This window comes from Arachis ipaensis, chromosome B05 (genome assembly GCF_000816755.2).
Source record: "Arachis ipaensis cultivar K30076 chromosome B05, Araip1.1, whole genome shotgun sequence".
NCBI classification, from domain to species: Eukaryota; Viridiplantae; Streptophyta; class Magnoliopsida; order Fabales; family Fabaceae; genus Arachis; species Arachis ipaensis.
The window spans coordinates 6,531,595-6,543,412 of record NC_029789.2 but is presented as its reverse complement, the minus strand read 5'-3'; the positions used below and the strand labels follow the sequence as shown (position 1 = coordinate 6,543,412).

At 35.8% G+C, this 11,818-nt stretch overlaps 1 protein-coding gene across 1 annotated transcript; it reads right to left on the bottom strand.

Annotated features, from left to right (window-relative positions):
* On the bottom strand, nucleotides 269–1,844 carry LOC107641659. Its single transcript, XM_016345138.2, has 3 exons — nucleotides 1,228–1,844; nucleotides 1,039–1,163; nucleotides 269–567 (listed from the first exon to the last, which is right to left on the bottom strand). The coding sequence occupies exons 1-3, from the start codon at nucleotides 1,445–1,447 to the stop codon at nucleotides 439–441; spliced, it is 474 nt and encodes a 157-aa protein (XP_016200624.1). The 5' UTR covers nucleotides 1,448–1,844; the 3' UTR covers nucleotides 269–438.

Sequence of the window (11,818 nt, the reverse complement as noted above, 5' to 3'; positions counted from 1 at the left end):
GTTTTCTTTCTAAAATATGATAGATTATTTACTAATTTTTCTTAATTAAAAACTAATATATATATCCGAAACAAAAACTGTTAAAAGACAAAATTACGCCAACAAAGAAAAGACATAAATACAACGGTGGAGACGTGAAGTTGATAATTAAGAGCCGTTAGATAATTTGACTGATTTGACTAAATTTTCATCAAACGGGCTCTCGACTATCAACTTTACGTGAAGTCGACTGCACCTTAGTTTTCACCAAATACAACGAATAAAGATAAGGATAAGAGGGTTATTAATTATGATGAGCTCATGATTTCATTAGTATAGTTCTTCCAACAGCACACATACTATTACTGGAGAACACGGACAAGATGGAACAAGGAAAAGTGAAAACACAAGATATTTAGGTTTGGTGACTTGGTGCTACACTTGTACTTGCTTTTTTGTTCAAGTTCCAAATTCTGCAATGCTCTGTAAGGCTGGCCTCCATTGTTGACCCCCACCGCCACTTCCTTTCTTCTTCTTCTTGCTGCTGCTGCTGCTTCTCATTCCATGAACCTCTCCCCCCGGTTCCACCTGACACATAGTAACAATGCGTGCTTAAAACTGTGAACTACTACTCCCAGTGTTTTAGTATATATGAAAATTAGTTAGCACAGGCACGCGCCTAATCTATTCCAACTTGAATCACTAACCATCCATAATAGGATAAAAACTAACGTGTAGTTGTCTAAATTGATAGAGTTAAATAATCATCTCATGATTTTTATTGTCAAAACGTGAGGTTTTTGTCCTATAAACTTTTAAACTTTACCGATGCAAACAGATCCAGGGAGAAAAAGGCATCTGATAGCCTCAAAATGGAAACGGACAGAGAAAGGAAGATCCATTTCCTTCTTTCTCCTTTGTCCCTCTGTTTTCCCTCTTGCGGTCAAATAGTGAAATACGTAAAAACCAAAAGCCACACTGCTCGCTATACACTCCCCAATCAATAATCAAACATTGCTTCATGGCAATAGATTGTATGCATGTATGTGCACTATTCACCTTAGCAGTAGAAGGATTGGGATTAGTGAGATCTTTGTGCTTCATTTCAACCCCTAGAGCAGGTCTGTCCTTGAGCAGCTTGCCAAGTTTAACGGATTTCTTGGCAGCAAACTCCTTTAACACATCTGTCATCAAGAAAAGATTAAGCGGAATAATAGTAGTGAGCTATTATAGGTATAAGGTAGGTACCTTGAAAACTGATTAAGCGGTAAAGCTGGCCAATAAGCAACGTATCATTGGGACGAAGAAGCTTGAAGTGGTTGGAAGAGTGAATGACATGCGCAACGTAGTGACCAGGGTTGGAGTCCATCACCTGGCGAGCACTAACAGACCAGTAAATCCTCTCGATCTTGTTCCCTGGATGCTGGATCACCACGGTGGCTGCTTCTGCCGCCTGACAGTTTCCCATCCGATCCTAAATTCTTGTTATGAAACTACCACCACAATGCAAGGCTTATAGCTTATTAGATGTTGCTATAGCCTCACGTTGTAATAACTCATAAGGTTTTGATTTGGATCATACGGAGGATTGAGATGATGACGCAATCTGAGGAGCGTATTTTGACATTGAATTTGGAAGGTGGAGATGGTGACGCAATGTGACGATGGAGAGAAAGAGATGTGGATTTGGCTTTTTGTTGTTTTTCTCTTAAATGAAAGCCAACTATATATGTTCTAAGTTCACTGACGCACGCCAAGTGTATGTGCTTCTACTTCCTCATGTATGAATTCAAGATGTATATGTGTGAGTCACAAACACCACAGTTAGTGGTAACCAATGAATATATACTATTGTTTGTGACTTGTGTGAGTGAATTAATAATAACTAATTTAGTAGTGGAACTAATAAGATGACTGAGATGTTGGTAAATGTAATTGAATCGAGTATTGTTACAGTGTAATGTTCACGTACTCTCAGAGAAAGGACATGGAATCAATGAATGAATGAATAGAAGGGACTAGAGAGAGTGGAAAGTGGAAACCATCTACTTTCAGGATAGATCTGCATAACTACCTGCTTTGCTGGATCTACACGCCTCTCAGAAAATAAAACCCCATGTGACTTGCTTTGAATTGGAAGTTGAAACACTCTAATTTACTCTCATATATTATATATTTTTTTGAATATGAAAAAAGAATTACTAATTACTTTCTTTGGGTGAGGATTCTTAATTACACTAGTAATTCAGTTGAATGAATGATGTATCACTTTAGCAGTATTCATGAATCATGCTTCCAGTTTTCATCAATAATCATAACAAATCACTTGCCTCGAATTAACCTAAGCCTCCAAGTGCATTAGCCATCATTTTCTCTATGCTTCCTACTAAATACCAATGAATGTGCTCATCACGAGGTGCAGAAAGTTATAATATGGTCCATGGCAGGGGAAGAGGTTTATACAATTTCCACCGATGAATAAGAGTAGATTGGGCCTACATTATTTCCAGGTCTCCAAGACTGGAAATGATGGAGCTCTTGGTCGACCCAGGCTTCGTCAGGCAGTGTTCAATTAATTGATTTATTTATTTAAACTGGTTTGATGTAATTTCAGTTTAATTTGGAGTAAATTAATTTTTAAAAACACTCCTAATTATTATATTATGAAGCATATATAGTATATGGCGGATTCGATGGTCCCAGAACGTTTGGACCATTAAATGGTCCCATAACAAAACATGTTTTTTAAGTTTTTTAATAACTGTTAAATAGTCTTTTTTTAATTTTAATTAAAAATTAACCTTATATATTTTATTTAATTATAAAAATTATTTTTTATTTTATAAATTATTATTTTATCATTCATCTATTATGTTTATTAACAATTAAAAATAAAAACAATAACGAATTAGATCTTCCATTGATCATAATAATTTTTTGGCAATCCCAATCGATTAAAAGTTTATCTTTGATCCGTTACATCCGTCGAGGGTTGTGAAATCGTGTTTCTTAGAAAATCAATCGATTGGATTAACAAAACAATTGATTGAATTTCAGGTTTCCTATAACTCAATCGATTGGACTTTAGGTTATCACAAAACAATCGATTGAAAGTTGCAAAGTAGTATGGCTTGTCCAAAAATCAATCGATTGGTCATATTACCTAATCGATTGAACTCATCAAAGCAATCCGAGTTTAATTAATTCAATCGATTGGTTATGTTTTGAAGTTTGTCCGTGACTAATGCTATATTCCAGTTCAATCGATTGGTATGAGAATTCAATCAATTGAAATGTGACGTAAATAAATTTTTATTGCATCCAATCGATTGAAATTTGAAACACGCTATATATTAATCCTGGTAACCATGCGTATTCAGCCTCCCTCCCCTTTTTAAACATAAGAACACCATTTCTGCTAACCTCTCTCCTCTCTCTAAATCCAAAAAAACTTCTCTCTTTTTCTTTTCCAATCTCACCAACATCCAATCTAAACTACATACATATTATTAATGATAAAGTTGAGCAAAAACTACTTTCTGAAGCTGAGACTGCATGGACATAGCGTGAATGATCAATACAACATGTGCTTTTTCCTTCCATGAGACTCTTTCTAAAACCACATGTCTCTAAGGCTACAGATGGAACCTTTGTTCGGGTAATGTACATACTTTTTTTATTTAATAATTCAATAAATGATATCTATTGATCATCGTTAGCATTTACGCCATGCAAATTTCATCCTCCATAGGTCACTACTGCAAGAAGTATTTCCTTTTTTTTATTTTAAAGAGCCACACGATGATATTTTTTATTAACTGAACAACAGATTTGTATAGTATTAATAATTTTGTTATTTTTAATGATAAATTCATGTTTTAGAATTGAAAATATAACGTTATAATTGTTGTTGTGTGGCCTAATTTTCCTATCGGTTGAATGAGCCAAGAACTAATTATTGATAGATGATCTTTGTGATGTGAAGATACGTACAATTCAATCTTAGAAAAGAAATTTGACTACTGCCATTATCTATTTCGTTTATTGATATTTTGTGTCTTTAAACTTTATGCAGGTAGCTTCATTGGAAAAACTGTACAAGATTTTTGAAAGATGCTAGGTAACCATATAGATTGTTGCTCTCTGCGATATCCTCTTTAATATTGTGCTCTGTGAATATGTAACTATAGTATTCAGGGAGCTCGTCTCAAAGATTTCCTTGGTCTGGTGAGTCTGAATCATGTTTCTTGTAAAGTACTTTCGAATGTAAAAAGCATTTTGAGAACAATTGAATTAGATGTGTTCTTGTGTATTACTTTCGTGTCATTGCAGCCAGCCAGCCAAAAACGAACAATTCTGATATCCTGTTTTGTGGTCATTCTTTGAGCAGCCAATCCTAATGTTGGATAAATACTTCCAGTTTTGTTATGCAGCTAACATTTACCATTGAATTTTGTTGATATATATAAGGATTGACCAAGGATTCCTTTGTTTGAAGTAAGGAACTTTCTTAGAATGTAAAATGTAAATATAATATCCCATCACACACTGTGTAATGTACAAAAATCAATTGCTTTTGCTGAATGTATCTTATATTAATATACTCAGATTTTTAGATTATTCCCAAATTCCGATCGGTAACTTACTTCTATCAAGTATCGTGGATCAATAACATAATAGGTTGTAACTTGAAAGTAATAAGACCAATCGATTGGGTAATAAGACCAATCGATTGATTTTTGGGCGAACCATACTGCCTTGTAATTTTCAATCGATTATTTTGTGATAACCTGAAGTCCAATCGATTGAGTTTTGAGAAACCTGAAATTCAATCGATTGTTTTGTTAATCCAATCGATTGATTTTTTAAGAAACACGATTTCACAACCCTCGACGAATGTAACGGATCAAAGATAAACTTTTAATCAATTGGGATTGCCAAAAAGTTATTACGATCAATGGAAAAATCTAATTCGTTATTATTTTTATTTTTTATTGTTAATAAACATAATAGATGAATGATAAAATAATAATTTATAAAATAAAAAATAGTTTTTATAATTAAATAAAATATATAAAATATAAAAATAATTAAAATTAAATGGTCTAAAGATTCTCGGACCATCAAATATTTAGCTCTGAAAGTGGAAACTGGATAGCAAAAATTATTGATATTAAACTTAAATTGATTAAATTAATTTTTGCAATGCAGGTTCAGTTTGGGCCGAAAACAAATTTCTGGAGCAAGCCCAACTACTCTCAGCCTTTGGTTTTAAAAATATATGTTGAATATGGCTGATTTAATTTTTATGTTACTTGGGCCAAAATGATTTTTATTGCTCTAAGCCCAAGTGTGTTACATGCTCTCCATTTGCTTTATGCATGTTCCAAATTTTATCAAGAAAGCAAATGTTATCAATGGGTCAAGAAACTTAATTGATTATAGCAAACAAGCCCAATTCCATGAGTGTTACTCATGCTTTGTCCGAATCCATGAAGCAAAGAATAACAAATCCTCAAATGCTTCCAACGGATTCCATTACTCTTCCTGAAAGGATTTCAAAGTCTCCTCTGAATCCAGCAAGTATTAGCAAGCAAAAAGGGGGCTAAGATTCAACCCCCCCTTCTCTTAGCCACTGAAACCATCAGAGACCATCTAATCTATGGCCATGTTACTGTCAAAAACATGTTTAGGTAGCTACTAGTTAGGTATATCGGACTCTTGTTAATGATTGCTAAATGCCATTTCCAATAAAACATGATAATATGTTAAGAACCGAAAATTAAGCTACCTCTTCAAGAGTAGTTAATACTAGTGAAACAAGTCCTTTAAAAGTAGGTAATTTTTTAAAATCGTACCTAAAAACTTTTATCAACTAAATTCGTTTTTTAAAAAATTACAAATTAATTGTTAATGTAAATTGTTCATGGAATCACGAAAGGATAAAAATAATTAATTTATAATTTTTAAAGGATTAATTTGGGAGTTTAATTTTGATGCACTAACAGTGTAAAGCATTTTATATTGTCGTGCAATCACATCTGTTCTTTTGGATGACCATTTATGGGTCAATGTAAAAGATTATTATTTTTACTGATGTGGTGTTACGTAATTAGATGTATGTGTAAAATTATTTTATACTAACAGTATATCAAAATTAAATTTTTAATTTGATTGATAAAATTTTTCAAAAATAAATTTAAAAAATATTCATTCTTCAAGGCTAATTTTATCATTAACCCATATAATATTATAAGTGTCAATAACATTCTATAAATATTCAAAAAAAAGTAATAACTTTATAAATAACAATAATACATAATATATAATTTAAGATTAAACTTTATAATATTATAAGTGTCAATGATATTCTATATAAGTTAGATCATGAAAACTTCATAAAGACAACTAATTCAATTATTAAATAAGGAGGATATAATACTCTACCATACAGAGCTTTACACCTAAGATGTAAAACAGAGGTGGCGATGCGCTACAACTTCTAAAAGAAAAAAATATTTATATAATATAACAAGGATATTTTTATCTAAGAGCCTTTTGAAGAAAAGTTATTAAACGAAATAAAAGTAGAACAACGCAACACTCACGATCGAATAAAAGTAGAAAGGTAGACAAGATTGAATAGAAATGATAATATATGTATAAGATCAGAGTTCCAAAATGCAATTAACAACCTCTGGGCTCGGCTTACGAAGCAAAGACCGACCAGAGTATACACTCCAAAATAACCCAAAACAAAAAATCAACTACCTGTTTCTCCAAGTCAAATTCTAAGAAGGACAAACATAGGATTCAAGGTGGAGAATCTATATACATATGTAAATATAAATATAAATAAAATACAACTCTGAGTCCCAAGAGTTCTTCGCTTCCTCAGAATCTCCAGAATATACAGTGTGGTTCTTCTTAACATGCATCTGAAAAATAACAACATGTATGGAATAAGAACCAGAGGTTCTCAGCATGGTAGTGGTGCCCACATACATAATATATAAGGTCTGGAAAAGCCAGATGCAATCCTAGAACTCTGACACTCAAATTATTAAACTTAAAGACTTAAGACGGAAACCATAAACAGGGGATAGTTCTCTAAGGTTCTTAAACTTAACTAAACTCTAACCAAAATCCTTAATCCTTCACCTTCCTCCAGTCCTCCCAAATCTAGTGGAACCACACAGACAAATAAATAAACAAAGGCAAACACAATTAGAATGCAAGTAATGCAAGTAGCAAGTATAATAATTAGACATATTAATTCACATAGCCACTCCTAATTAATGCACAAACAAGAAAATCAAACATATGCATATGATGCATGCCTGTCCTATGGCTGATGAGTCTCATCTGTCGGTTAAAAAGCCAAATTCGACATGTCTGGTAGCTAACCCTAGACAGAACACCAAACACGGAGCAAGTGGGACAACGCCGCAACCCTTGCATCTTACCTGCGTACCTGAAGCAGGGGACAACCTCACCACTGCCTCTTACCCAGATGGTGTTACAGTTCTTGACCCGAAGCAAGCGGTGACAGAATACAGCCCTTGCGTCTTACCCGAAGCCTTGAACCTTCCCGGAGCAAGTGGATAACACCACTGCATCTTACTCGGCTTATTGACTCTTACCTGGAGTCACATACAGAAACACATTTTTATTATTATTACAATTCATTCTTTCATCCATTCATTGAGTTAAGCCCCAAATTGGTCCCTGAGATTGGCGAGTTGCACTGATTTAGTCCTCCAGATCCTGATTGCACTAAATTAGTCCCCCAGATTCGAAAAAATGCACCACGTTAGTCCTTATCCTATTTTCCGTCACCGAAGGACTGACGCCGTTAGTGACGTAGCCAAATGTTGCCACGCTGGACACACTAACGGTTAGATGACATGGCTTAAAATTTGATTAGCTCCAATTTAGTCCATATCCCCTTTTTAAAACCTAAATTCATCATGTGACCTCATCATCTTCTTCTTCTTCCCATTTCTTTCTGGTTCTTCTTCTCCTACTCCCTTCCGAGTTTAGCATCATGATTGCAACTGGGAGCCAGAGTTTCATGCGGTCCAACACAAGGAGTTCCAGTCAAAGTAGAGCATCGAATGTTCCACAGTGGTGTGGGTGTGGGTGTCACCCTGTTCTTTGGTGGTCTACATCAGAGGCTAACCCTAACAAACCATTCTTTGGGTGTCCTAACTACAATGTTAATGGTAAGAAGTCATGTGATTTGTTTGTCTGGGCTGACATTGGAGAAGAAGACCTCAGAGAAATGGTAATTTCTAATGTGGATGGTGACCAAGTTAGGGTGAATTTGGCTTGGAGAATTGGAAAATTAGAGGCTGAAGTTAGAATACAAAAAGTGTACATTTTATTTTTGGATTTGTTTATAGTGTTTGTTGCTGGTTTCATGTTGGTAGTTAAAGCTTGAAGATGATTTTATTTTATTGTGGTCAGGGTTAATGTATAGTAGAAGAAAGAAAAAGTATCCTTGTCAAATTTTCAAGTTGTTAGTCATTGCATAAACGTGAAGCAAGTTGTTTTCTGTCATCCAATGAAATTGTTGAAAAAAATTACAAAAAAAAAATCTGAAGTAGCATAATTAAAGCTGGAACAAATTGTCATAATAATAATAATATGTTACCATATATATAAGTTTCAATAAAAGTAACAATACCCCTGCCATATTAATGACAATTCTCTCAGAAAAGTAAAGACTAGTCCTAAATCCAAAATACACCCATGCTAAAGGATAGAGAGTGCCATCATTGTTATATTGTATCCAAATATATAAACAGTCTACTGCCATAAATTTAGGCCACAAAACAAAAAGTATGATTCCCAAAAAGATTCACAGTATCATCCAAAATAGGCTGCACAGATCAAGTACATCTTCATTTCTTCTTTCTTGGTGGCTTGAAGTCAGGTGTTGGGACAAATTTCAGAAAGTTGGCCAATCTGAAAGATGTGGTTGAGCTTGCTCCTTGTAGTGGATCCATAGTGACCGGTCCTGATGGTGGTGGTGATAACCTCCTTCTGGTCTGCAACTTGATGGCCTCGCAGGTGGATCCTGTTTCATTTAAATAAGACATAAATTTAGTTAAATGTGCACATCAATATTAACTATGGTTTGTGAAACTAAATGCAACTAACTATTGACTATGTTGTGACTGTTGTGCATCCGAGTAGTTTGGTTGGGAGAGGTCGATCTCAACCACCTGGGCATCAATTGGTGCAGGTGTCTGAGCAGGGGCTTCTGGAGGAGCTTGAGCAGGTGCTTCTGGAGGAGCATAAGCAGGTGCATCTGGAGGAGCTTGAGTAGGTGCATGAACAACATTTCCTTGTGCATTGGGTTTTGTCTTAGCAGCAGCGACAGCTGCAGCTGCAGCAGCAAGAGCTTGAGCAACATCAGCTGCTCTCTTTTTTGGACAACCCCTCTTTGTGTGCCCCTTCTCTAGGCAGTATCTGCAAGTAAATGGTTTAAGTTGTCTCTTTAGAGTTCCAGTCATCTTAGATTTCTTGCTTCTTCCATTGCTCTCATTTGCATCCTTTCTCCTTTTCTTTATGAGTGGTTCGGTCTTCTTCTTGGTCTTTGGAGCTTGTGGCCTATTCTGCTCAGATTTCTCCCACAGAGATTGTCCAGGCAATGGATTTATATAATGTGCATAAGTGTCTCCATATGCGTCCATGGTGAGCCACTTATGGCAGAAATCTTTAGGTCTCTTATTCACCCTTGCGAGAGCCGCATACGCATGCACACANATTCGCAAATAAAGAGGATCTAAAGGCTGGTTAATTACCTGTTAACATCTAAAATTGACATGTGCACAGTCGCTTGCCCAAATCCACTACCATGTTTGTTGGATGACCATGCACTTCAAACTTCTCATACTCATTATCTCCAGTCCAGATTGGCATCCAACTTTTAGACTCCTTCCTAATCTTGTCCAACCTACTTTGAACCACTGGTGGTAGCTTCCCCACATGGTTGGCTAGCTTAACTTTGTTTTTAGCGATTGTTCTCATGACAAACATTCTGACCTCCTCAAGTAGAGTGATGATTGGCTTGGCCCTTGCTTCTTTAATTCTTGCATTAAAGACCTCGCATGTGTTATTGCAGATATTATCAAGTTTTGGAGCATGACTAAATGCTGACTTTGTCCACGAGTCTCTAGGCCACTTGTTCAGGTAATTCCAAACATCTTCATTAATTTTCTTAATCTTCTTCATGTTGTCAGATAAATCTTGATAAGTGGTTGATCTTGCACATTCCCAGAGTAACCCCCTTAACTCTAAATCTTTTCACTACTTGTTAAAGTTCCTCCATAAGTGCCACACACAGAAACTATGGTGGACATAAGGCATAACCTCCTGGACTGCAGAAAGCAGGCCCTGCATGTGAACACAATATATGTCATGATACATAATAGTTCATCCACACCTCAAGTTTTAAATCACCAAACTGAATACTATCTCTAAATACCTGGAATAAATCATTTGGATCTTCTTCATAAAATTCATCTTCCGAAGGAGGAAGAGTCTTCATTTTCTCGGAGTGCCAAGAGTTGGCTCCATCAGACTCTGCTCCATGATCCAAAGCATTGTCCATGTCTTCATCTCCTGTGACAGGGACTTCTAAGAAACTTAAGTCCACCTCACACTCTTCATCATCCACCACCAATGCATCATCATTGTTAATAAACTTTCTCTTAGACTTTGCAAGTGCCTCAACAGGTGCATGCTTCAACTTAGAGTCTCTTTTCTTGGCTTCACATTTTTCCAACTACATCATCATCACTTGAGCTATCATCTCTCCCAAGTTCATATGAACTGTCCTTCGTGGTGTGTTCATCTTCAAAAGAAGACAATATCAAAACTTGTTTTTTCTTGTGATGTTGTTGTACCTTACTCACTCTTGAAGTAGACATTGTGCAATAGGCTTTAGTAGTGGTTTTGGGCTTTGGATTTACTTTGGACTTGGACACAGAATTCGGGTTGGGCTTGGGCTTGGAGGCATTCTTCGGGTTGGCCTTGGGCTTGAAGGAGGATGTAGTATTGGATTTCGGATTTGGTTTGGCCTTTGAATTGAGTTTAGATTTTGGGGTAACTGGAGAAGTCTTGCTAATAGGCTTAGCAATAGTAGCTTGGCTAGGATTAGAGTTGGATGTGGTAGTGGGATTATTTTTTTGGGGTGTTGGGTCATTAGCACCAAGATCTGTTGGTTCTGTACTCTTGGGTGGTGAGGTATTATGCATTGGTTCATTGTTGTTGGAGAATGGAGTCTCATCAGCAGGGACAATGGGTATATTAGTTTGGTTTGGGAACTTGTCTGGTAAGGGTTCATTGTCGGGTTCATCACTAACCACTCTGAGCTCATCATGGTCACCCTCAACATAAACAACAATCTCATTCCTTTCAAGAATTTCTGATGATGAAACTGCACGCTCAAAGTAAACATCAACTAGTCCATCATTCTTCTCAGCCATGAAACACATCTCTCTCAACTCATCATCAGAATTCAGAGCTCTTAAACCACTGTCTAAACTCCTCCCGGGAACATGCCACCAACATTCTCCTAGCTTATCAGTTCTTTATAATAATTTCTCACCTAAAATACATCTAAAGTATCTACATTAATGTCACCAATGCATGCCTTCTTATCAGGAGAATATACAGTCATCCCTTTTTCATCTTTCTGAAACTTTTTCCCATGGTGGAACATAATATCTAATTGCACATCCATCTGCATGATTCAAAAAAATTTATTTTCATCACCAGTTCCACACAATGATCACTTTAAGATAGTTTTCATCAACTACATTCATAC

Coding starts and splice junctions, on each gene's coding strand:
- LOC107641659 (XM_016345138.2), bottom strand. CDS start 1,447: ATGGGAAACTGTCAGGCGGCAGAAGCAGCCACCGTGGTGATCCAGCAT. Junction 1,164..1,227: donor CCGCTTAATCAGTTTTCAAG/GTACCTACCTTA, acceptor TCTTGATGACAG/ATGTGTTAAAGGAGTTTGCT. Junction 568..1,038: donor CCAATCCTTCTACTGCTAAG/GTGAATAGTGCA, acceptor ACTATGTGTCAG/GTGGAACCGGGGGGAGAGGT.